This window comes from Mytilus trossulus, chromosome 5 (assembly GCF_036588685.1).
Source record: "Mytilus trossulus isolate FHL-02 chromosome 5, PNRI_Mtr1.1.1.hap1, whole genome shotgun sequence".
Lineage (NCBI taxonomy): Eukaryota > Metazoa > Mollusca > Bivalvia > Mytilida > Mytilidae > Mytilus > Mytilus trossulus.
The window spans coordinates 74,112,997-74,140,318 of NC_086377.1; the positions used below are offsets into that span (position 1 = coordinate 74,112,997).

The window sequence follows — 27,322 nt, forward strand, 5'->3', positions numbered from 1 at the left end:
AGACATCTGGGGTAAGACTGCCAATAAGACATCTATCCACAAATGACAGATATATATATATATATCTTTTCTTTCTTGTTGAACATGTTGAACAACTCTTTCTGTTTTGAGAATTTCAATATATATCTAAATACTTCTCCTTGCATAAAAATTAATATGGCTGCAGGATTAACTAGATTGTATTTACTAGATAACTTTTAACTAGAGTCTCTAAAGAGCCTGTGTCGCTCACCTTGGTCTATGTGCATATTCAACAACAGACACTCTCCAACATTGTAGACAAGAATAGAATTCACGACAAAAATCAGTTTAGATGATCTCGTATTGCTTATCATTTAGCCTGTTTAGTTTCTATCTAACTTCTTTAGTTTTTGCTCAAAACACAAAAGAAGATAAACAAAATCCTCATTTAAGGGCAATCACTCCTATAAAGAGTCATTCTACTTAACTATATCGTCAAAATTTGAATTGTTAGTAGATCTTGACTTGCTGATCATTTTGTGATTTAAAGTGTATATTTATCTATTATAATTTTCTATCATTTATGACAAAACACAAAAATAAGTGAAAATCGTCTTTAAGGGCAATAACTCCAAAAAGGAGTCGTCTAACCATTTCCTCCATATTGTCTTCATTGTAGATTTTGTTTCGCTGATCATTTTTGTCCAGCTAATTTTCTATCTGTCTAATATAGTTTTAAGATAGAAGGCAAAAAACGGAAAGATTGGTCAAAATCATCAGCGAAGGGCAATAACTCTAATAAGGAGTCTATAGACAATTTTGACCATGTTCACCTATCTGTAGAATTTGTCTTGTTCATCATCTTCACCGCTGTATCTATTATACCTTTCAAGATAGTAGGCAAAAATTAAAAAAATGGTAAAATTTGTCATTTGGGGGCAATAAATCCTACAAGAAGTCATCTGATGGTTTTGACAAGTATAGACAATTGGCAGAGCTCAACATCATGAATATTTTAGCACTTGTCAGATTTTCTCTTTATAATGATTTTCAAAATTATAGACAAAAGGTCTCTTGACCCCCGACTAACTTGCCTAGTCTGGGGGGCATTCACCCAATATAAGTATATATGGTTTTTAGAAAAGTAACACGGAATATTTCGGACAAGAGTGCACCCGCTGAAATGTCTCGCCTGCTTTACTAACCATGATTGGTTTTATGTTGATAGTCCTAAAGATAAAGTTTCACTACAAGTATCACATAAACTTAAAATTATTAATAATCCATGAAAATGAGGTCAAGGTCATATAAACCAAGTCAGACAGACATGTACACCTTACAATCATTCCATGCATCAAATAAAGTTGACCTTATTGCTTATAGTATCTAAGAAGCAGACTTAAACAGGAAAACTAAACACTGACCAACGAACCATGAAAATGAGGTCAAGGTCAGATGAACCCTGCCAGACAGACATATACACCTTTCAATCATTCCATACACCAAACATAGTTGACCTATTGCTTATAGTACACAAGAAAAAGACCAAACCATGAAAACTTAACATTGACCAATGAACCATGAAAATGAGGTCAAGTAATGACACCTGCCAGACAGACATGTAGACCTTGCAATCATTCCATACACAAGATATAGTTGATTTATTGCTTATAGTATTAGAAAAACAGACCATAACACAAAAACTTAACATTGACCAATGAACCATGAAAATGAGGTCAAGGACAAATGATACCTGCCAGACAGACATGTACACCTTACAATCATTAATCCATACACCAAATATTGTTGACCTATTGCTTATAGTATTAGAAAAACAGACCAAAACACAAAAACTTAACATTAACCAATGAACTGTGAAAATGAGGTCAAGGTCAGATGAAACCTGCCAGACTGATATGTACCCCTTACAATCATTCTATACACCATACATAGCTGTACTACTCCTTAGAGTATCCGAGAAACGGACCTAATCACATAACTTTAACCTTGATCACTGATCCATGAAATGAGGTGGAGGTCAGGTGAACCCTGACGGACATGTAGACATTGCAAGGAACCCATATACCAAATATAGTTATCCTTTTACTCATAAGTGAGAAATTCACATAACAAAAAATCCAATTTTTTTTCAAGCAGTCACTGAACCATGAAAATGAGGTCAAGGACAATGGAAATATGACAGACGGAAACTTCCTAACATAAGGTATCTGTATACAAAGTATGAAGCATCCAGGTCTTCTACCTTCTGAAATATAAAGTTTTATACAAATAGTTAACGCCGCCGCCAGATAGTAATACCTATGTCTCACTCTGTGACTTTCGTCACAGGCGAGACAAAAATGGAACATATATCCGGAGTCAAAAGCCAGTAATATGAAAATAGTCTATTTTTTCCCGTTTGAATGGTTTTACACTAGTAATTTTGGGGCCCTTTATAGCTTGTTGTTCGGTGTGAGCCAAGGCTCCGTGTTGAGGGCCGTACTTTTACCTATAATGGTTTAATTTTTAAATTGTTATTTGGATGGAGAGTTGTCTCATTGGCACTCACACCACATCTTCCTATATCTATTTACAACAGATCCTTTTTACAAAATACTCAATAACTCAAAATAAAATTTTGAGTCATCACCAAAAAGTATACAGATCTTTAGATTAATATAACAAAGAGGTGTGTAAAGTTTTAAGTAATAATCATAAATGATTTTTGAGATACGGCGCAACATGTAAAAAAAAACTCCCCCTTTTTTACAAAATACTCAATAACTCAAAAATGAAATTTATAATCATCACCAAAAAGTGATAAACAGATTATAATGTAACTAAGAAGTGTGTAAAGTTTTAAGCAATACTCAAGCAATAATCAAGAATCGTTTTTGAGATACGGTGCGACATGTGAAAAAGAATCACACCACTGTTTTAGTTACAAAGTGCCGTAACTCATAAAAGTTTAAATCTTATTTTTACCAAAAAGTATACAAAACATTTGACCATCATAAGAAACAACTATATTAAGTTTCACGAAATTTAAATAAGGCGTTCTCAAGTTATGGTGCGACATGTTTATGCCGGACAGACAGACAGACACCGGACATTTGTATACCATAATATGTCCCGTCAAAATTTTGACTGGTGTATAAAACTAGAGGCCCTCGAGAGCTTGTGTCGCTCACCTTGGTCTATGTGCATATTACACAATGGACACAGATAAATTCATGACAAAATTGTGTTTTGGTGATCATGATGTGTTTGTAGATCTAACTTTACTGGACATTCTTCTTGCTACAATTATCTCTATCTATAATGAACTTGGCCCAGTAATTACAGTGGAAAACATATTCTAACCAGATGCTCCGCAGGGCGTAGCTTTATACGACCGCAGAGGTTGAACCCTGAACGGTTGGGGCAAGTATGGACACAACATTCAAGCTGGATTCAGCTCTAAATTTGGATTGTGATTAAATAGTTGACACAGCATAGGTTTCTGACACAGAATGAATGTATTCAAATGAACTTAAAATTTTTGTTTTCTCTTAGAGCAATTCACTATGCTGTTGAATATTAATCCTCTCAAAAAAATGTTTGAAGAAATTTTCTTTTTATTTATGAAATTTCAAATGAGAAAAATTGAACCCAAGTTTTTAATCACATCCCCCTTTCCCTTATTCCAAAACTAACTTCAATTAAAATATTCTAATGGAGTTTGCAACAATTACTACTCATTTAAATACATAATAAAATATTAAGATGTAAAAAAACTGCTTGTTATCAATGAATGGTAAAGATTAATTAAATTTATCAGTTGGTAGTAAACAGTGAATATACATTGTATATAACAAAGATTTAAGTTGATTCTAGACAAAGAAAGATAACTCCAATTAAAAAAAATTCTTGCAGATATTTCTTGCTTACTATACTGGACAAAGAAAGATAACTCTTAATTAAAAAAAAATTAGCTATTTCACAATATTGTGAAATTAGATATTTCTTGCCATTGCACAATACTGTGCAATTGAAAAGACTTGCTATTGCACAATACTTAATATAATAATTTTAGATCCGGATTAGGACCAACTTGAAAACTGGGCCCATAATCAAAAATCAAGAATTAAATTTTTGTTAAAATCAAACTTAGTTTAATTTTGGACCCTTTGCACTTTAATTTAGACCAATTTTAAAACTGGACCAAAAATTAAGAATCTACATACACAGTTAGATTTGGCATATCAAAGAACCCCAATTATTAAATTTTTGATGAAATCAAACAATGTTTAATTTTGGACCTCGATTTGGGCCAACTTGAAAACTGGGCCAATAATAAAAAATCTAAGTACATTTTTAGATTCAGCATATCAAAGAACCCCAAGGTTTCAATTTTTGTTAAAATCAAACTTAGTTTAATTTTGGACCCTTTGGACCTTAATGTAGACCAATTTAAAAACGGGACCAAAAATTAAGAATCTACATACACAGTTAGATTCGGCATATTAAAGAACCCCAATTATTCAATTTTGATGAAATCAAACAAAGTTTAATTTTGGACCCTTTGGGCCCCTTTTTCCTTAACTGTTGGGACCAAAACTCCCAAAATCAATACCAACCTTCCTTTTATAGTCATAAACCTTGTGTTTAAATTTCATAGATTTCTATTTACTTATACTAACGCTATGGTGCGAAAACCAAGAAAAATGCTTATTTGGGTCCCTTTTTTGCCCCTTATTCCTAAACTGTTGGGACCGAAACTCCCAAAATCAATACCAACCTTCCTTTTGTAGTCATAAACATTGTGTTTAAATTTCATTGATTTCTATTTACTTTAACTTAAGTTATTGTGCGAAAACCAAGAATAATGCTTATTTGGGCCCTTTTTTGGCCCCTAATTCCTTAACTGTTGAAACCAAAACTCCCAAAATCAATCCCAACCTTTCTTTTGAGGTCATAAACCTTTTGTCAAAATTTCATAGATTTCTATTAACTTAAACTAGGGTTATAGTGCGAAAACCAAGAATATGCTTATTTGGACACTTTTTGGCCGCTAATTCCTAAAATGTTGGGACCAAAACTCCCAAAATCAATACCAGCCTTTCTTTTATGGTCATAAACCTTGTGTTAAAATTTCATAGATTTCTATTCACTTTTACTAAAGTTAGAGTGCGAAAACTAAAAGTATTCGGACGACGACGACGACGACGACGACGACGACGCCAACGTGATAGCAATATACGACGAAATTTTTTTCAAAATTTGCGGTCGTATAAAAATTTACAAAAATTTATGAAAATTTGTTAAACAAGAATGTGTCCACAGTACACGAATGCCCTACTCGCACTATCATTTTCTATGTTCAATGGACCGTGAAATTGGGGTAAACACTCTAGTTTGGCATTAAAATTTGAAAGATCATATCATAGGGAACATGTGTACAAAGTTTGAAGTCGATTGGACTTCAACTTCATCAAAAACTACCTCGACCAAAAACTTTAACCTGACATGGGACAGACGGACGGACGAACGAACGCACAGACCAGAAAACATAATGCCCCTACTACTATCGTAGATGGGGCATAACAATGACTATAAAGGGCAATAACTCCTTAAGGGGTAAACTGAAATTTTGGTCATGTTGACTTATTTGTAGATCTTACTTTGCTGAACATTATTGCTGTTTACAGTTTATCTCTATCTATTATAATATTCAAGATAATAACCAACAAGAGGCTGTCACAACGACAGCAAACCGGATTTATTAACATTTATTTGTGTCCTGGCAAAATCACAAGAACCATTACTGATAAATGGTGAAAGTGAAAATCGTCAATATCAAATTTGACCTCTATTTTGTCATCAGTATCAACATATTAAAATTTGAAAAGTTTAGATTGAATGGTTCATGAGTAAATTCAACAACGTGAATGGAAACGCCATTTTACGATCTTTCAAGAATCATTACTCCTGAACAGTAAAAGTCAAAATCGTCATTATTAACTTGACCTCATTTTTGTCATCAGTAACAACATATTAAAATTTGGGAAGATTTGGTAGAACAGTTCATATTTAAATGCACGGACACAACTAGTAACTCCATTTTTAATCTTTCAAGAACCATAACTCCTGAACTGTAAAAGTCAAAATCGTCATTATTGAACTTGACCTCCATTTTGTCGTCAGTAACAACATATTAAAATTTGGGAAGCTTTGGTAGAACAGTTCATGCGTAAATGTACGGACACGACTGGAAACTCCATTTTTTTATCTTTCAAGAACCATTACTCCTGAACGGTAAAAGTCAAAATCATCATTATTGAACTTGACCTCCATTTTGTCATCAGTAACAATATATTAAAATTTGGGAAGCTTTGGAAGAACAATTCATGCGTAAATGCACGGACACGACTGGAAACTCCATTTTTCCCTCCCACCCGATTATCCAACCGCCCGCCCGCCCGCCGTACATCCCCAAATCAATTACCGACATTTTTGTCACAAAAATCCGGTTAAAAACTGCAAGAATGTCCTTAAAATCACTAATTCTGGGGCAGCAACCCAACAACAGGTTGTCTGTTTTGTCTGAAAATTTCAGGGCAGATAGATCTTGACCTAATAGATTATTTTACCCCATGTCAGATTTGCTCTAAATGCTTTGGTTTTAGAGTAATAAGCCAAAATCTACATTTTACCCCTATGTTCTATTTTTAGCCATGGCGGCCATCTTGGTTTGGCAGGGTCACACCAACCATTTTTAAAACTAGATAGCCAAATGATGAATGTGGCTAAGCTTGGTTAAATTTGGCCAAGAAGTTTCAGAGGAGAAGATTTTTTATAAGAATACTAAAATTTTAGAAAAATTGGTTAAAAATTGACTATAAAGGGCAATAACTCCTTAATTGGTTAACTGACAATTTTGGTCATGTTGATCTATTTGTAGATCTTACTTTGCTGAACATTATTGCTGTTTACAGTTTATCTATCATGATCTATATCTATAATAATATTTAAGAAAATAAGCAAAAACTGCAAAATGTCCTTAAAACTACTAATTCAGGGGCTGCAACCCAACAACAGGTTGTCCGATTTGTCTGAAGATTTCAGGGCAAATAGATCTAGACCTAATAGATTATTTTACCCCCATGTCAGATTTGCTGTAAATGCTTTGGTTTTAAGAGTTATAACCCAAAATCTACATTTTACCCCTATGTTCTATTTTTAGCCCTGGCGGCCATCTTGGTTGGTTGGCAGGGTCACGCCACACATTTTTTTTAACTAAATACCCCAAAGATGATTGTGGCTAAGTTTGGATTAATTTGGCCCAGTAGTTTCAGAGGAGAAGATTTTTGTAAAAGATTACTAAGATTTACGAAAAATGGTTAAAAATATACTATAAAGGGCAATAACTCCTAAAGGGGTCAATTGATCATATCGGTCGTTTGACTTATTTGTAAATCTTACTCTGCTGAACATTATTGCTGTTTACAGTTTATCTCTATCTATAATAATATTCAAGATAAAAACCAAAAACAGTAAAATGTCCTTAAAATTATCAGTTTAGGGGCAGCAACCAAACAACGGATTGTCCGATTCATCTGAAAATTTCAGGGCAGATAGATCTTGACCTGATAAACAATTTAACCCCTAGCAGATTTGCTCTAAATGCTTTGGTTTTTTTAGTAATAAGCCTAAAACTGCATTTTACCCCATTGTTCTATTTTTAGCCATGGCGGCCATCTTGGTAGGTTTGGGACACAATTTTTAAACTGGATACCCCAATGATGATTGTGGCCAAGTTTGGTTAAATTTAGCCTAATAGTTTCAGAGGAGAAGATTTTTGTAAAAGAATACTAAAATTTCAGAAAAATGGTTAAAAATTGACTATAAAGGGCAATAACTCCTAAAGGGGTCAACTGACCATTTTGGTCATGTTGACTTATTTGTAAATCTTACTCTGCTGAACATTATTGCAGTTTACAGTTTATCTCTTTCTATAATAATATTCAAGATAACAACCAAAAACAGTTAAATTTCCTTAAAATTACCAATTTAGGGGCAGCAACCCAACAACGGGTTGTCCCATTCATCTGAAAATTTCAGCGCAGATAGAACTTAACCTGATAAACAATTTTACCCCCATGTCAGATTTGCTCTAAATGCTTAGGTTTTTGAGTCATAAGCCAAAAACTGCATTTTGCCCCTATGTTCTATTTTTAGCCATTGCGGTAATCTTGGTTGGTTTGGCGGGTCACCGGACACAATTTTTAAACAAAATACCCCAATGATGATTGTGGCCAAGTTTGGTTTAATTTGGCCTAGTAGTTTCAGAGGAGAAGATTTTTGTAAAAGAATACTAAAATTTACGAAAAATGGTTAAAAATTGACTATAAAGGGCAATAACTCCTAAAGGGGTCAACTGACCATTTTGGTCATGTTGACTTATTTGTAAATCTTACTCTGCTGAACATTATTGCAGTTTACAGTTTATCTCTATCTATAATAATATTCAAGATAACAACCAAAAACAGTTAGATTTCCTTAAAATTACCAATTTAGGGGCAGCAACCCAACAACGGGTTGTCCGATTCATTTGAAAATTTCAGCGCAGATAGATCTTAACCTGATAAACAATTTTACCCCATGTCAGATTTGCTCTAAATGCTTTGGTTTTTTGAGTTATAAGCCAAAAACTGCATTTTGCCCCTATGTTCTATTTTTAGCTATTGCGGTCATCTTGGTTGGTTTGGCGGGTTACCGGACACAATTTTTAAACTAGATACCCCAATGATGATTGTGGCCAAGTTTGGTTAAATTTGGCCCATTAGTTTCAGAGGAGAAGATTTTTGTAAAAGTTAACGACGACGGACGACGCCGGACGCCAAGTGATGGGAAAAGCTCACTTGGCCCTATGGGCCATGTGAGCTAAAAAAAAGAGACATCCAACAGATGAGAACACAGATTTTAAACATTAGTCTTTCACATATGCCAACATGTATATTCATGTATTAGGCAACAAGCTTGGAATTGTCAACTTACAAAAATTACTACAATGACATTGAAAACTACAGGCAACTGTTTAATTGTAATTTCTTTGTTCCAAGTCTGTTTTGGTTCTCATAATCTGTGAATAGCTTTTAAAGTAAGACAAGACTATTTACCTTAAGGAAGTCCATCACTTCTTCCTTCTTCTTTTTTTCCTCTTCATCATCATAGTATCCTATTTTTACCAGATCATAAGGAGTCTTACCCTGAAATACAATCAAATAATCTTTCATTAATTATACACATATATATCTTTTATTTCAAAAACTGTAAAACGTTAAATAATAGGTAACTGTTGCATTACTTTTACCTATACAATGCAGAATGTTGTCTTATTTATATATACTTGAAATAAAAACCAGTGAACCTAAACCAAAAACAAATATGAAATGCCATTATAAAGAGCTCAATGAATACTATTTGAGATTTTGCTGTTAAAAAAATTATTGAATGATTGGTGTAGGGTGTGTTGGTGAAATGTGATAAGATGGTAGTTGTGATGGTAGTGTAAGATGTGTTGCTGGAGTATAATTAAATGGTAGTTGTGTTAATAGTGTATGAAGATGTGTTGGTGGAATGTGATTATATGGTAGTAAGATGTGTTGCTGGAGTATAATTGAATGGTAGTTAGGTTAATAGTGTATGATTGATGTAAGATGTGTTGGTGGAATGTGATTAGATGGTAGTTTTGTTAATAGTGTTTGATTGGTGTAGGGTGTATTTGTGGAGTATGATTAGATGGTAGTTTTGTTAATAATGTATGATTGGTGTAAGGTGTATTGGTGGAATGTCATTAAATGATAGTTTTGTTAATAGTTTATGATAGGTGTAAGGTGGTTAGTTAAATGTGATTAGATGGTAGTAAGATGTGTTGCTGGAGTATAATTAGATGGTAGTTTTGTTAGTAGTGTATGATTGGTGTATGGTGTATTGGTGGAATGTGATTAGATGGTAGTTATGATGGTAGTGTATGATTGGTGTAAGGTGTATTGGTGAAATGTCATTGATTGGTTGAAAGTATGTTGGTAGTGTATGATTGGTTGCAGGTATGTTGGTAGTGTATGATTGGTGGGAGGTATGTTGGTGGTGTATGATTAATTGCATGTATGTTGGTAGTGTATGATTGGTGGGAGGTGGGTTAGTGGAATGTGATTAGATGGTAGTAAGATGTGTTGCTGGAGTATAATTAGATGGTTGTTTTATTAGTAGTGTATGATTGGTGTAAGATCTGTTGATGGAATGTGATGAGATGGTAGTTGTGTCAGTAGTGTTCGATTGGTGTTAGCTGTGTTGGTTGAGTATAATGAGATTGGAGTTTTGTCAGTAGTGTAGGATTGGTGATAGGTGTGTTGGTGGAGTATGACGAGATGGTAGTTGTGCCAGTAGTGTAGGATTGAGATGGTAGTTGTGTCAGTAGTGTATGATTGGTGTTAGGTGTGTTGGTGGAGTATGATGAGATGGTAGTTGTGTCAGTAGTGTAGGATTGGTGTTAGGTATGTTGGTGATTATAATGAGATGGTTGTTGTGTCAGTAGTGTATGATTGGTGTAGGGTGTGTTGGTAGAGTATGATGAGATGGTAGTTGAGCCAGTAGTGTAGGATTGGTGTTAGGTGTGTTGGTGGAGTATGATGAGATGGTAGTTGTGTCAGTAGTGTAGGATTGGTGTTAGGTGTGTTGGTGATTATAATGAGATGGTTGTTGTGTCAGTAGTGTATGATTGGTGTAGGGTGTGTTGGTAGAGTATGATGAAAAGGTAGTTGTGCCAGTAGTGTTTGATTGGTGTTAGCTGTGTTGGTTGAGTATAATGAGATTGGAGTTGTGTCAGTAATGTAGGATTGGTGTTAGGTGTGTTGGTGATTATAATGAGATGGTTGTTGTGTCAGTAGTGTATGATTGGTGTAGGGTGTGTTGGTAGAGTATGATGAGATGGTAGTTGTGCCAGTAGTGTAGGATTGGTGTGGGTGTGTTGGTGGAGTATGATGAGATGGTTGTTGTGTCAGTAGTGTAGGATTGGTGTTAGGTGTGTTGGCGGAGTATGATGAGATGGTATTAGTGTTAATAGTGTATGATTGGTGTAGGGTGTGTTGGTGGAGTATGATGAGATGGTAGTTGTGTCAGTAGTGTATGATTGGTGTTAGTTGTGTTGGTAGATTATAAGAAGGTAGTTGTGTCAGTAATGTACAATTGGTGTTAAGTGTGTTGGCAGAGTATGATGAGATGGTAGTTGTGTCAGTAATGTAGGATTGGTGTTAAGTGTGTTGGTGGAGTATGATGAGATGTTTGTTGTGTCAGTAGTGTAGGATTGGTGTTAAGTGTGTTGGTAGAGTTTGATGAGATGGTAAATGTGTCAGTAGTGTAGGATTGGTGTTAGGTGTGTTGGTAGAGTATGATGAGATGGTAGTTGTGTCAGTAATGTAGGATTGGTGTTAGGTGTGTTGGTGGAGTATGATGAGATGGTAGTTGTGTCAGTAGTGTAGGATTGGTGTAGGGTGTGTTGGCGGAGTATGAGATGGTAGTTGTGTCAGTAGTGTAGGATTGGTGTTAGGTGTGTTGGTGATGTATGATGAGATGGTAGTTGTGTCAGTAGTGTAGGATTGGTGTAGGGTGTGTTGGTAGAGTATGATGAGAGGGTAGTTGTGTCAGTAGTGTATGATTGGTGTATGGTGTATTGGTGGAATGTGATTAGATGGTAGTTATGATGGTAGTGTATGATTGGTGTAAGGTGTATTGGTGAAATGTCATTGATTGGTTGAAAGTATGTTGGTAGTGTATGATTGGTTGCAGGTATGTTGGTAGTGTATGATTGGTAGGAGGTATGTTGGTGGTGTATGATTAATTGCATGTATGTTGGTAGTGTATGATTGGTGGGAGGTGGGTTAGTGGAATGTGATTAGATGGTAGTAAGATGTGTTGCTGGAGTATAATTAGATGGTTGTTTTATTAATAGTGTATGATTGGTGTAAGATCTGTTGATGGAATGTGATGAGATGGTAGTTGTGTCAGTAGTGTTCGATTGGTGTTAGCTGTGTTGGTTGAGTATAATGAGATTGGAGTTTTGTCAGTAGTGTAGGATTGGTGATAGGTGTGTTGGTGGAGTATGACGAGATGGTAGTTGTGCCAGTAGTGTAGGATTGAGATGGTAGTTGTGTCAGTAGTGTATGATTGGTGTTAGGTGTGTTGGTGGAGTATGATGAGATGGTAGTTGTGTCAGTAGTGTAGGATTGGTGTTAGGTGTGTTGGTGATTATAATGAGATGGTTGTTGTGTCAGTAGTGTATGATTGGTGTAGGGTGTGTTGGTAGAGTATGATGAGATGGTAGTTGTGCCAGTAGTGTAGGATTGGTGTTAGGTGTGTTGGTGGAGTATGATGAGATGGTAGTTGTGTAAGTAGTGTAGGATTGGTGTTAGGTGTGTTGGTAGAGTATAATGAGATTGGAGTTGTGTCAGTAATGTAGGATTGGTGTTAGGTGTGTTGGTAGAGTATAATGAGATTGGAGTTGTGTCAGTAATGTAGGATTGGTGTTAGGTGTGTTGGTGATTATAATGAGATGGTTGTTGTGTCAGTAGTGTATGATTGGTGTAGGGTGTGTTGGTAGAGTATGATGAGATGGTAGTTGTGTCAGTAGTGTAGGATTGGTGTGGGTGTGTTGGTGGAGTATGATGAGATGGTTGTTGTGTCAGTAGTGTAGGATTGGTGTTAGGTGTGTTGGCGGAGTATGATGAGATGGTATTAGTGTTAATAGTGTATGATTGGTGTAGGGTGTGTTGGTGGAGTATGATGAGATGGTAGTTGTGTCAGTAGTGTATGATTGGTGTTAGTTGTGTTGGTAGATTATAAGAAGGTAGTTGTGTCAGTAATGTACGATTGGTGTTAAGTGTGTTGGCAGAGTATGATGAGATGGTAGTTGTGTCAGTAATGTAGGATTGGTGTTAAGTGTGTTGGTGGAGTATGATGAGATGTTTGTTGTGTCAGTAGTGTAGGATTGGTGTTAAGTGTGTTGGTAGAGTTTGATGAGATGGTAAATGTGTCAGTAGTGTAGGATTGGTGTTAGGTGTGTTGGTAGAGTATGATGAGATGGTAGTTGTGTCAGTAATGTAGGATTGGTGTTAGGTGTGTTGGTGGAGTATGATGAGATGGTAGTTGTGTCAGTAGTGTAGGATTGGTGTAGGGTGTGTTGGCGGAGTATGAGATGGTAGTTGTGTCAGTAGTGTAGGATTGGTGTTAGATGTGTTGGTGATGTATGATGAGATGGTAGTTGTGTCAGTAGTGTATGATTGGTGTAGGGTGTGTTGGTAGAGTATGATGAGAGGGTAGTTGTGTCAGTAGTGTAGGATTGGTGTAGGGTGTGTTGGTGGAGTATGATGAGATGGTAGTTGTGACAGAAGTGTATGATTGGTGTTAGGTGTGTTGGTAGAGTATGATGAGATGTTTGTTGTGTCAGTAATGTAGGATTGGTGTTAGGTGTGTTGGTGATGTATGATGAGATGGTAGTTGTGTCAGTAGTGTATGATTGGTGTAGGGTGTGTTGGTGGAAGGTATGTTGGTGGTGTATGATTTGTGGAAGGTATGTTGGTTGTGTATAATTGGTTGAAGGTGTGTAAGTAGTATATGATTGATGGAAGGCATGTTTGTAAATTTGGTAGAAGGTATGTTAGTAGTGTATGATTGGTAAATGGTAGGTTGGTAGTGTATGATTGGTTGATAGTATGGTGGCAGCGTATGATTGGTAGAAAGTAGGTTGGTAGTGTATGCTTGGTGGAAAGTATGTAAGAAGTATATGATTGGTAGAAAGTCTGTTGAAAGATTATGAATGGCAGTAGGTATGTTTGTAGAGTATGATTGGTGGAAGGTATGTTGGTAGTGTATGATTCGTGAAAGGTATGTTTGCAGTGTATGATAGGTGGAAGGTATGTTGGTAGTGTATGATTGGTGGAAGGTATGTTGGTGGTGTATGATTGGTGGAAGGTATGTTGGTAGTGCATGATTGGTGGAAGGTATGTTGGTGGTGTATAATTGGTGGAAGGTATGTTGGTGGTGTATGATTGGTGGAAGGTATGTTGGCAGTGTATGATTGGTGGAAGGTATGTTGGTAGTGTATGATTGGTGGAAGGTAGGTTGGTGGTGTATGATTGGTGGAAGGTATGTTGGCAGTGTATGATTGGTGGAAGGTATGTTGGTAGTGTATGATTGGTGGAAGGTAGGTTGGTAGTGTATGATTGGTAGAAGGTATGTTGAAGTTGTATGATTGGTGGAAGGTATGTTGGTGGTGTATGATTGGTGAAAGGTATGTTGGTTGGTAGTGTATGGTTGGTGGAACGTATGTTGGTAGAGTATGATTGGGGGAAGGTATGTTGGTGGTGTATGATTGTTGGAAGGTAAGTTGGTAGTGCATGATTGGTGGAAGGTATGTTGGTGGTGTATGATTGGTGGAAGGTATGTTGGTGGTGTATGATTGGTGGAAGGTATGTTGGTGGTGTATGATTGGTGGAAGGTATGTTAGTTGATGATTGGGGGAAGGTATGTTGCTTGGTAGTGTATGATTGGTAGAAGGTATGTTGGTAGTGTATGATTGGTGGAAGGTATGTTGGTGGTGTATGATTGGTGAAAGGTATGTTGGTAGTGTATGATTGGTGGAAGGTATGTTGGTGGTGTATGATTGGTGGAAGGTATGTTGGTAGTGCATGATTGTTGGAAGGTTTGTTGGTAGTGTATGATTGGTGGAAGGTATGTTGGTGGTGTATGATTGGTGGAAGGTATGTTGGTGGTGTATAATTGGTTGAAGGTATGTTGGTGGTGTATAATTGGTTGAAGGTATGTTGGTGGTGTATGCTTGGTGAAAGGTAGGTTGGTAGTGTATGCTTGGTAGAAGGTAGGTTGGTAGTGCATTATTGGTGGAAGGTATGTTGGCAGTGTATGATTGGTGGAAGGTATGTTTGTAGTATATGATTGGTGGGAGGTTGGTCGGTAGTCTATGATTGTCTTTTTTTTAAGCCTACTAATGACGTTTTTTTATTTCTGAGTATTTTATTGGAGCATCTGTTTCTTTATTAAATGTAAGTTCTTTTCATTATTAACAAGTTGTTTTTTCTATTTCCTCTTTCTATTTTATATTTACAAATGTGGGTTTTCCTTGGTCCTGAATATGCTTCATATTTTTTTCTTCGTCTTTTAAAATTTTTGGTACTTCATTACCAACATTGTTTTTGTTTTTCATTCCTTTAACTATTTCCCAATAATCTTTAGGTTGCTTATCAAAACTTTCTGTCAACTAGTTAAATATCTTCTCTCTGTATTGTGCTTATTAAAATTTTACCATTTTTTTAGAACTTTTTAACAATTCAAAATATTTCTGTTTAAGTTGATTATTTGGACATTTTTTACGTTTATTTCCAACCAAGTTTATTTCTTTTTTTGTCTCATAGACACAATTGTCTGACCATACCTGTTTATATTTTTTTCTCTTACTTTTAATTTTTTTTGATATTTTACAAGTAATCTTAGAGATATTTTCAAAAATATTAGTTAAATTTTCAGTTGCACCATCAACCCCTTTCTAATTTCCCTCATACTCATTGAATTCAAAATATAATATATCGTGTTTAATATGCTCTGATGTAAGAGCTTTAAGAAGCAAATTTTGTGAATTTTCAGTCCATTTATATGTTTTCAAATCTTTCCATTTTTTTTTCTATATGACTTTTAAGGTCAAAAATTTGTTTTATATTACAATTTAAAGTTAACTGAATCTGTACATGATCTGACAAGTAAGTAAAATCATCAGTTTTAAAGTATTTCACTGAGGACAGGAGACTATCATAATCTACAGCACTGTATCCATTTATTGACATATAAGTATAGTAGCCTAGGCTGTCCCCTAATAAAACTAGAGGCACTAAAGAGCCTGTGTCGCTCACCTTGGTCTATGTGAATATTAAACAAAGGAAGCAGATGGATTCATGACAAAATTGTGTTTTGGTGATGGTGATATGTTTGTACATCTAACTTTACTGAACATTATTGCTGCTTACAATTATCACTATCTATAATGAACTTGGTCCAGTAGTTTCTGTGGAAAATGTTACCAGTAGTAAAAATTTACAAATTTTATGAAAATTGTTTAAAATTGACTATAAAGGACAATAACTCCTTAGGGGGTCCATTGACCATTTTGGTCATGTTGACTTATTTGTAAATCTTACTTTGATGTACATTATTGGTATTTACAGTTTATCTCTATTTATAATAATATTCAAGATAATAACCAAAAACAGCAAAATTTCCTTAAAATTACTAATTCAGGGACAGCAACCCAACACCCGGTTCTCTGATTCATCTGAAAATTTCAGGGCAGATAGATCTTGACCTGATAAACAAATTAACCCGTGTCAGATTTGCTCTAAATGCTTTGGTTTTTGAGTTATAAGCCAAAAGCTGTATTTCACCCCTATGTTCTATTTTTAGCCTTTGCGGCCATCTTGGTTGGTTTGGCGGTCACGCCACACATTTTTTAAACTAGATACCCTAGAGATGATTGTGGACAAGTTTGGATTAATTTGGCCCAGCAGTTTCAGAGGAGAAGATTTTTGTAAAAGATATTTAAAATTTACGAAAAATGGTTAAACATTGACTTTAAAGGGCAATAAATCCTAAAGGGGTCAACTGACCATTTTGGTCATGTTGACTTATTTGTAAATCTTACTTTGCTGAACATTATTGCTGTTTACAGTTTATCTCTATCTATATTAATATTCAAGATAATAACCAAAAACAGCAAAATTTCCCTAAAATCACCAATTCAGGGGCAGCAACCCAACAACATGTTATCTGATTCATCTGAAAATTTCAGGGCAGATAGATCTTGACCTGATTAACAAATTTACCCACATCAGATTTGCTCTAAATGCTTTGGTTTTTGAGTTATAAGCCAAAAACTGCATTTTACCCCTATGTTCTATTTTTAGCCATGGTGGCCATCTTGGTTAGTTTGGCGGGTCACGCCACACATTTTTTAAACTAGATACCCTAAAGATGATTGTGGCCAAGTTTGGATTAATTTGGCCCAGCAGTTTCAGAGAAGAAGATTTTTGTAAAAGATATATAAAATTTACGAAAAATGGTTAAAAATTGACTTTAAAGGGTAATAACTCCTAAAGGGGTCAACTGACCATTTTGGTCATGTTGACTTATTTGTAAATCTTACTTTGTTGAAAATTATTGCTGTTTACAGTTTATCTCTATCTTTAAAAATATTCAAGATAATAACCAAAAACAGCAAAATTTCCATAAAATTACCAATTCAGGGGCAGCAACCCAACAACGGGTTGTCCGATTTATCTGAAAATTTCAGGGCAGATAGATCTTAACCTGATTAACAATTTTACCCCATGTCAGATTTGCTCTAAATGCTTTGGTTTTTGAGTTATAAGCCAAAAACTGCATTTTACCCCTATGTTCTATTTTTAGCCATGGCAGCCATCTTGGTTGGTTTGGCGGGTCACGCCACACATTTTTTAAACTAGATACCCCAATGATGATTGTAGCCAAGTTTGGTTTAATTTGGCCAAGTAGTTTCAGAGGAGAAGATTTTTGTAAAAGTTAACGAGGACGGACTACGGACGACAAGTGATGAGAAAAGCTCACTTGGCCCTTTAAGCCAGGTGAGCTAAAAAACAATCAGTTTTAAGTGTATTAATAAAAAGGTTAGTCCCTCCATGTAAACGTTAAGCACAGACTGATTTCTTCATATTTAGTTTAACCTGTTTATTATACAGGTATTTCATCAAGTTGTACTTTATTATGTATTATCTGCAGCTGTTTACCCTCAACTATTGTACATGTATTTGTATTTATACTGTAATTGTACTTTCTCTGTTGACTTGTATTAAGTTTTTAGAGAATAAAATATATATCTATCTAATAAGAATAAAACTAAATGTTACCTGTTTTGATTTCACCCAAGGACTGCATCCTTGATCTATTAAACATTTTGTTACATCAATCTGTCCAAACTGAGCAGCAAGATGTAAAGCTGTTTGTCCCAACTATAACAATATAAAAATATAAACATGTTAATGGTGTGTGATAACAAAATCATGAGAGGAGTCAAACAATTTACCAAATGTAAGAAATATAACATCGGGTAAGAAAATATACAATTATATTAGTGTATAAACTATTAAATGGTAGATTAAGATATATAAATTCAATGCATATTTTCAAATTCAGTGAAACAAAACAGGTAAAAAAATAATAAACTCTTAATTATATAAGTGTAACAAGTCAAATAATAGCAACCCTCACTTAATATAAGTCAAACAAGTATTTGTTGACCATTTAACATGTATGATCAACAACATGATTTTATGTTGATTCAGTAGAATGATCAAAGTTAAAAAAAACTTTTTTTCAAGAAACATTAAAACGAGTGATATTTTCTGATTCAGTACGAAGAGACAAGAAAAATAAGACCCCACTTTATATAATTCTGTCAAGTATTTGTTATTTTTAAAAGATGTTTTACATTAAATCTGTAGAATTAACATTATCTGACTAAAGATGTTAACTCAACTCGTTCTCATCAACTTCTCATTAAAATCAGATGTTAACAAAATAATTTTTCGTCAGGAAACAAAATAAAACCTTAACTATCTGATTCAGTTCTGTGTTACGAATAAAATGAGACCCAACTTTATATAATTCTAACAAACATTTGTTGTCCATTAAACCTGTCTGATTAACAACATGATTTTGTGTAGATTCTGTATAAAGTTGTGTTTGGTCAGAGTAAGGTGATTATATCTATCATTACCAGGTCTGTAGCGTCTAACTGACTACCGTGAGTGACCAGGTAAGTCACCACCTCCAGGTGTCCTCTCAGAGCCGCCAACATTAATGGTGTCCGTCCATACTGTAATATCAACATATAACAGACATCAAAACTTGTGTCATAAACTGGACAATGTTGTGTAATAAATATAAACAAAATACATATCACATGAATCAGTGGTCAAAACTGAATAAAATGACCAGTCACACTTTTATTTATATTCTACATAAACAACAAATAAACAACATGTTTTATTGTGAGATGTCAGAACTTCCATCAGAACTGTCAGGTTAAAAAAAAACTTTTTTCTAGAAACACAAACAATATTTATATCAATGGACTCAGCTGGACAAAACAATTAAAATGAGACCAAACTTTATATAATTCTATCAAATATTTGTTGTCCATTAAATCTGTCTGATAAACAATGATTACGTAAAATGACAAAAGTGAGAAAAAAAAACTTTTTTTCAAGAAACATTAAAACGAGTTATATATTCTGATTCAGTGCGAAGAGACAAGAAAAATAAGACCCCACTTTATATAATTCTGTCAAGTATTTGTTATTTTTAAAAGATGTTTTACATTAGATCTGTAGAATTAACATTATCTAACTGAAGATGTTAACACAACTTGTTCTCATCAACTTCTTATTAAAATCAGATGTTTACAAAATAATTTTTCGTCAGGAAACAAAATAAAACCTCAACTATCTGATTCAGTTCTGTGTTACGAATAAAATGAGACCCCACTTTATATAATTCTAACAAATATTTGTTGTCCATTAAACATGTCTGATTAACAACATGATTTTGTGTAGATTCTGTATAAAGTGATGTTTGGTCAGAGTAAGATGATTATATCTATCATTACCACGAGGTCTGTAGCGTCTAACTGACTGCCGTGAGTGACCAGGTAAGTCACCACCTCCAGGTGTCCTCTCCAAGCCGCCCACATTAATGGTGTCCATCCATCCTGTAATATCAACATATAACAGACATCAAAACTTGTGTCATAAACTGGACAATGTTGTGTAATAAATATAAACAAAATATATATCACATGAATCAGTGGTCAAAAGTGAATAAAATGACCAGTCACACTTTTATTTATATTTTACATAAGCAACAAATAAACAACATGTTTTATTGTGAGATGTCAAAACTTCCATCAGAAATGTCAGGTTAAAAAAATTTTTTTTTCTAGAAACATAAACAATATTTATATCAATGGACTCAGCTGGACAAGACAATTAAAATGAGACCCCACTTTATATAATTCTATCAAATATTTGTTGTCCATTAAATCTGTCTGATTAACAATGATTAAGAAGAATGACAAAAGTTAAAAAAAAACTTTTTTTCAAGAAACATTAAAACGAGTTATATTTTCTGATTCAGTGTGAAGAGACAAGAAAAATAAGACCCCACTTTATATAATTCTGTCAAGTATTTGTTATTTTTAAAAGATGTTTTACATAAAATCTGTAGAATTAACATTATCTGACTAAAGATGTTAACACAACTTGTTCTCATCAACTTCTCATTAAAATCAAATGTTAAAAAAAAAAAAATTTCGTCAGGAAACAAAATAAAACCTTAACTATCTGATTCAGCTCTGTGTTACGAATAAAATGAGACCCCACTTTATATAATTCTAACAAATATTTGTTGTCCATTAAACTTGTCTGATTAACAACATGATTTGGTGTAGATTCTGTATAAAGTGATGTTTAGTCAGAGTAAGGTGATTATATCTATCATTACCCCGTATGTGGCCTCTAACTGACTGCCGTGAGTGACCAGGTAAGTCACCACCTCCAGGTGTCCTTTATCAGCGGCCAACATTAATGGTGTCCATCCATCCTTTAATATCAACATATAACAGACATCAAAACTTGTGTCATAAACTGGACAATGTTGTGTAATAAATATAAACAAAATATATATCACATGAATCAGTGGTCAAAACTGAATAAAATGACCAGTCACACTTTTATTTATATTCTACATAAACAACAAATAAACAACATGTTTTATTGTGAGATGTCAGAACTTCCATTAGAACTGTCGGGTTAAAAAAAACTTTTTTCTAGAAACATAAACAATATTCATATCAATGGACTCAGCTGGACAAGACAATTAAAATGAGACTCCACTTCATATAATTTTATCAAGTATTTGTTGTCCATTAAATCTGTCTGATTAACAATGATTACGTAGAATGATCAACAGTTTTAAAAAAAAAAAAAAAAATTCAAGAAACATTAAAACGAGTAATATTTTCTGATTCAGTACGAAGAGACAAGAAAAATAAGACCCCACTTTATATAATTCTGTCAAGTATTTCTTATTTTTAAAAGATGTTTTACATAAGATCTGTAGAATTAACATTATCTGACTAAAGAAGTTAACACAACTTGTTCTCATCAACTTCTCATTAAAATCAAATGTTTACAAAATAATTTTTCATCAGGAAACAAAATAAAACCTTAACTATCTGATTCAGTTCTGTGTTATGAATAAAATGAGACCCCACTTCATATAATTCTAACAAATAGTTGTTGTCCATTAACCCTGTCTGATTAACAGTATTTTGTGTCTTTTCAAAATAATGATCAAAGCTTAGAAAATATTTAGTGGTATTTCCGTGTAAAATGTTGGGTGTCTACCAGCTGCTTCATATTATATGAACTGTTGTGTATAAGGGTAATATAGCAATGGTGTATGTTAGTGGTGAGTATAAGGGTAATAAAGCAATGGTGTATGTTAGTGGTGAGTATAAGGGTAATATAGCAATGGTGTATGTTTGTGGTGAGTATAAGGGTAATATAACAATGGTGTATGTGTGTGGTGAGTATAAGGGTAATATAGCAATGGTGTATGTTTGTGGTGAGTATAAGGGTAATATAGCAATGGTGTATGTTTGTGGTGAGTATAAGGGTAATATAGCAATGGTGTATGTGTGTGGTGAGTATAAGGGTAATATAACAATGGTGTATGTGTGTGGTGAGTATAAGGGTAATATAGCAATGGTGTATGTTTGTGGTGAGTATAAGGGTAATATAGCAATGGTGTATGTTTGTGGTGAGTATAAGGGTAATATAGCAATGGTGTATGTGTGTGGTGAGTATAAGGGTAATATAGCAATGGTGTATGTGTGTGGTGAGTATAAGGGTGATATAGCAATGATGAATGTTTGTAGTGAGTATAAGGGTGATATAGCCATGGTGTATGTTAGTGGTGAGTATAAGGGTAATATAGCAATGGTGTATGTTTGTGGTGAGTATAAGGGTGATATAGCAATGGTGTATGTTTGTGGTGAGTATAAGGGTAATATAGCAATGGTGTATGTTTGTGGTGAGTATAAGGGTAATATAGCAATGGTGTATGTTTGTGGTGAGTATAAGGGTAATATAGCAATGGTGTATGTTTGTGGTGAGTATAAGTAAAGAACTGCAATAAGCCATGTTTGTTTTTTTCAAGTTTGCATTGCTTATAAGTGTGATCTGTAACTTGTTTGTGATGAGTGTAATAATGTCATTGCTATGTCACATGTTGGTTTTGAGTTTAAGAGTGTCACTGCTGTCACATGTTAGTGTTGAGTATAAGAGTGTCACTGCTACGTCACATGTTGGTGTTGAGTATAAGAGTGTCACTGCTATGTCACATGTTGGTGTTGACTATAAGAATGTCATTGCTATGTCACATGTTGGTGTTGACTATAAGAGTGTCATTGCTATGTCATATGTTGGTGTTGACTATAAGATTGTCATTGCTATGTCACATGTTGGTGTTGAGTATAAGAGTGTAACTGCTATGTCACATGTTGGTGTTGAGCATATGAGTGTCATTGTTATGTCACATGTTAGTGTTGAGTATAAGAGTGTCACTGCTATATGTCACATGTTGGTGTTGAGCATATGAGTGTCATTGCTATGTCACATGTTAGTGTTGACTATATGAGTGTCTTGCTATGTCAGATGTTGGTGTTGAGCATAAGAGTGTCATTGCTATGTCACATATTGGTGTTGACTTTAAGAGTGTCATTGCTAATAGACATGTTGGTGTTGATTATAAGAGTGTCATTGCTAAGTGACATGTTGGTGTTGATTATAAGACTGTCATTGATATGTCACATGTTGGTGTTGACTAAAAGAGTGTCATTGCTATGTCACATGTCGGTGTTGAGGTATAGTGTCATTGCTATGTCACATGTTGGTGTTGACAATACGTGTCATTGCTATGGCACATGTTGGTGTTCACTATAAGAGTGTCATTGCTATGTCACATGTTGGTTTTGAGTATAAGAGTGTGATTGCTATGTCACATGTTGGTGTTGATTATAAGAGTGTCATGTTGGTGTTGATTATACGAGTGTCATTGCAAAGTGACATGTTGGTGTTGAGTATAATAGTGTCGCTGCTATGTCACATGTTGTTGTTGAGTATAAGAGTGTCATTGCTATGTCACATGTTGGTGTTGACTATAAGAGTGTCATTGATATGTCACATGTCGGTGTTGAGGTATAGTATCATTGTTATGTCACATGTTGGTGTTGACTATAAAAGTGTCATTGCTATGTCACATGTTGGTGTTGTGTATATGAGTTTCATTGCTATGTCACATGTTAGTGTTGAGTATAAGAGTGTCATTGCTATGTCACATGTTGGTGTTGATTATAAGAGTGTCATTGCTATGTCACATGTTGGTGTTGACTATAAGAGTGTCATTGCTATATCACATGTCGGTGTTGAGGTATAGTGTCATTGCTATGTCACATGTTGGTGTTCACTATAAGAGTGTCATTGCTATGTCACATGTTGGTGTTCACTATAATAGTGTCATTGCTATGTCACATGTTGGTGTTGAGTATAAGAGTGTCATTGCTATGTCACATGTTGGTGTTGATCATAAGAGTGTCATTGCTATGTCACATGTCATTGTTTACTATAAGAGTGACATGTTGGTGTTGAGTATAATAGTGTCATTGCTATGTCACATGTTGGTGTTGTGTATATGAGTGTCATTGCTATGTCACATGTTAGTGTTGAGTATAAGAGTGTCATTGCTATGTCACATGTTGGTGTTGATTATAATAGTGTCATTGCTATGTCACATGTCAGTGTTTACTATAAGAATGACATGTTGGTGTTGACTATAAAAGTGTCATTGATATGTCACATGTTGGTGTTGTGTATATGAATGTCATTGCTATGTCACATGTTGGTGTTGTGTATATGAGTGTCATTGCTATGTCACATGTTAGTGTTGACTATAAGAGTGTCATTGCTATGTCACATGTTGGTGTTGACTATAAGAGTGACATTGCTATGTCACATGTTGGTGTTGACTATAAGAGTGTCATTGCTATGTCACATGTTGGTGTTGAGTATAAGAGTGTCACTGCTAAGTCACATGTTGGTGTTGAGCATATGAGTGTCATTGCTATGTCACATGTTAGTGTTGACTATAAGAGTGTCTTGCTAAGTGACATGTTGGTGTGGACTATAAGAGTATCATTGCTATGTCACATGTTGGTGTTGATCATATGAATGTCATTGCTATGTCACATGTTGGTATTGACTATAAGAGTGTCATTGCTATGTCAAATGTTGGTGTTGACTATAAGAGTGTCATTGCTATGTCACATGTTGGTGTTGAGGTAAAGAGTGTCATTGATATGTCACAAGTTGGTGTTGAGGTAAAGAGTGTCATTGCTATGTCACATGTTGGTGTTGACTATAAGAGTGTCATTGCTTTGTCACATGTTGGTGTTGACTATAAGAGAATCATTGCTATGTCACATGTTGGTGTTGAGTATAAGAGTGTCACTGCTACGTCACATGTTCGTGTTGAGTATAAGAGTGTCATTGCTATGTCGCATGTTGGTGTTGAGGTAAAGAGTGTCATTGCTATGTCACATGTTGGTGTTGACTATAAGAGGGTCATTGCCATGTCACATGTTGGTGTTGAGGTTAAGAGTGTCATTGCTATGTCACATGTTGGTGTTGTCTATAAGAGTGTCATTGCGATGTCACATGTTAGTTTTGACTATAAGAGTGTCATTGCTAAGTGACATGTTGGTGTTGAGTATAAGAGTGTCATTGCTATGTCACATGTTGGTGTTGAGTTTAAGAGTGACATTATGTAGGTGCAACATGTCATGTTCAGTACAAGAGTGGTAAATGCATGTTGTATAATCAGGTGTCACATGTCATGTTTAGTAAAGGAGAGGTAAATGTATGTTGTATGATCGGGTGTCACATGTCATATTCTGTACAGGAGTGGTAAATGCATGTTGTATAATGAGGTGTCACATGTCATGTTCAGTACTGGAGTGGTAAATGTATGTTGTATAATCAGGTGTCACATGTCATAAAATTGAGAATGGAAATGGGGAATGTGTCAAAGAGACAACAACCCGACCAAAATAAAAAAAACACAACAGCAGAAGGTCACCAACAGGTCTTCAATGTAGCAAGAAATTCCCGCACCCGGAGGCGTCCTTCAGCTGGCCCCTAAACAAATATATACTAGTTCAGTGATAATGAACGCCATACTAATTTCCATGTTCAGTACAATAGTGCTAAATGCATGTTGTATGATCGGGTGTCACATGTCATGTTCAGTTTTGGAGTGGTAAATACATGTTGTATGATCAGGTGTCACATGTCATGTTCAGTACAGGAGTGGTAAATGAATGTTGCATAATCAGGTGTTACATGTCATGTTCAGTACAATAGTGGTAAATGAATGTTGTATGATCAGGTGTCACATGTCATGTTCAGTACAAGAGTGGTAAATGAAAGTTGTATAATCAGGTGGCACATGCCATGTTTAGTACAGGAGTGGTAAATGCAGGTTGTATGATCAGGTGTCACATGCCATATTCAGTACAGGAGAGGTAAATGCATGTGGTTTGATCAGGGGTCACATGTCATGTTCAGTTCAAGCGTGGTAAATGCAGGTTTTATGATCAGGTGTCACATGTTATGTTCAGTACAGAAGTGGTTAATGAATGTTGTACAATCAGGGGTAACATGTCATGTTTAGAACAGGAGTGGTCAATGAAAGTTGTATGGTCAGGTGTCATATCTCAAGTCATGGTCATGCAATATTTTTTTGGAACCAAAGTAATGTTTTTTGTGTAGAATACTATGTTACGTGTAATAAAGATAATCAATATTTCAATTGTATTCAGTTAAGAAGTATCAGACATCAACTCTTTGACATACAAACTGGAGTGATATTCATCAGTGTAATAAAGTTAATCACAATATACAGTGTATCATAATACTTTGTTTCTTAATATTTTGAAGACAAGAGTATTTGCAATAAATAGATTGTACACTGAATCACTAACACTAACAAGGGCAGTGTTTAACTGATCCACATTATGTGTACTATATATAATAAATATCTGTAAATGTGTTAAACATTTTACTTTACTTACAGAATCTCTACATTCCAAGTTAGCTCTGTTCTTTACACATAATTCTACCTCTTTTATATTCCCCTCCGCTGCAGCTGTAAGAAGTTTCTGTAAGCAAAACAAAGCTTTTACATTTTCCTCTAGAACATACAAATGTATTATAAATGTAATAATTGAATTTAACAAGCTACATTTTTACAGTTTCAACAGTTTATACCAAAAACAGTGATTACCAAGAAGGAGTGAAATTGTTGTCTATAATTTCAGAGTTGTTTTTTTAGAAAAGTCTGTAGACAATTGTATTATGCATCAGTTTTGAGATCAGCCTAAGTTTTTGTTGAGGTTTGTGTTGCTCTGTCCTTAGTTTTCTATGTAATGTTTTGAATATAAAAAGAAGACGTGGTATGATTGCCAATGAGACAATTCTACAAAATAGAAAAAATGACACAGAAAATAACAACTATAGGTCACTGTACAGCCTTCAACAATGATCAAAGCCCATATGGCATAGTCAGCTATAAACAGTCAGAGCTCAGACATAAATAAGTCTGAATCTGCTTTTGACTCATAGAGGTCTAAATTTGTAAGTTTTATGATTTGTCTCCCTTAATGTAAGACAAAATATGACTTGAATAAGTCAAATATTGTTAAGCAAGAAATAATTGACCAGAATCAAAAAGTTCCAAATATCGACTCCTACAAGTCGATAAGTTATCAAAATTGGTTAACTTCAAGACCCACGCATATTTATAAAAAGGTCATGCATCTAAATCAAATAAAGACAACATTGAAAGACAATGCTTTGTCTTCTTAAGAAAAATATGAATGCGAGTCTAAAAAATCAGAGATAATGTTAATTAACCTTACAATGCAACCACCTGGAATCACACTTAATGAGGTAAAACATCTGTGTTTAGTAAGGATGGTCAATTAGATAATTTAATATAGATAACTCAAGTCGTTGTGAACTCTCATACAGGTTTTTGCTGTCATAGGTGGTGTAGTTTGGCCACAAAGTAACATTAAGTTTTTTCACCAACATAAATAGACCTTAAC

General features: G+C 34.7%; 1 protein-coding gene across 1 annotated transcript in view; it reads right to left on the reverse strand.

The window, feature by feature from the left end:
• Positions 1 to 27,322, reverse strand: part of LOC134718294 (kinase D-interacting substrate of 220 kDa B-like) — a 34,777-nt gene that overhangs the window by 6,855 nt on the left and 600 nt on the right. Inside the window, exons 2-7 of the mRNA XM_063580788.1 lie at positions 26,288 to 26,374; positions 20,599 to 20,697; positions 19,706 to 19,807; positions 18,815 to 18,913; positions 17,946 to 18,047; positions 9,123 to 9,212 (exon numbers count right to left, since the gene is read on the reverse strand). Coding sequence (XP_063436858.1) covers positions 9,123 to 9,212; positions 17,946 to 18,047; positions 18,815 to 18,913; positions 19,706 to 19,807; positions 20,599 to 20,697; positions 26,288 to 26,374 — 579 coding nt within the window. The remainder of the gene's footprint in view (positions 1 to 9,122; positions 9,213 to 17,945; positions 18,048 to 18,814; positions 18,914 to 19,705; positions 19,808 to 20,598; positions 20,698 to 26,287; positions 26,375 to 27,322) is intronic.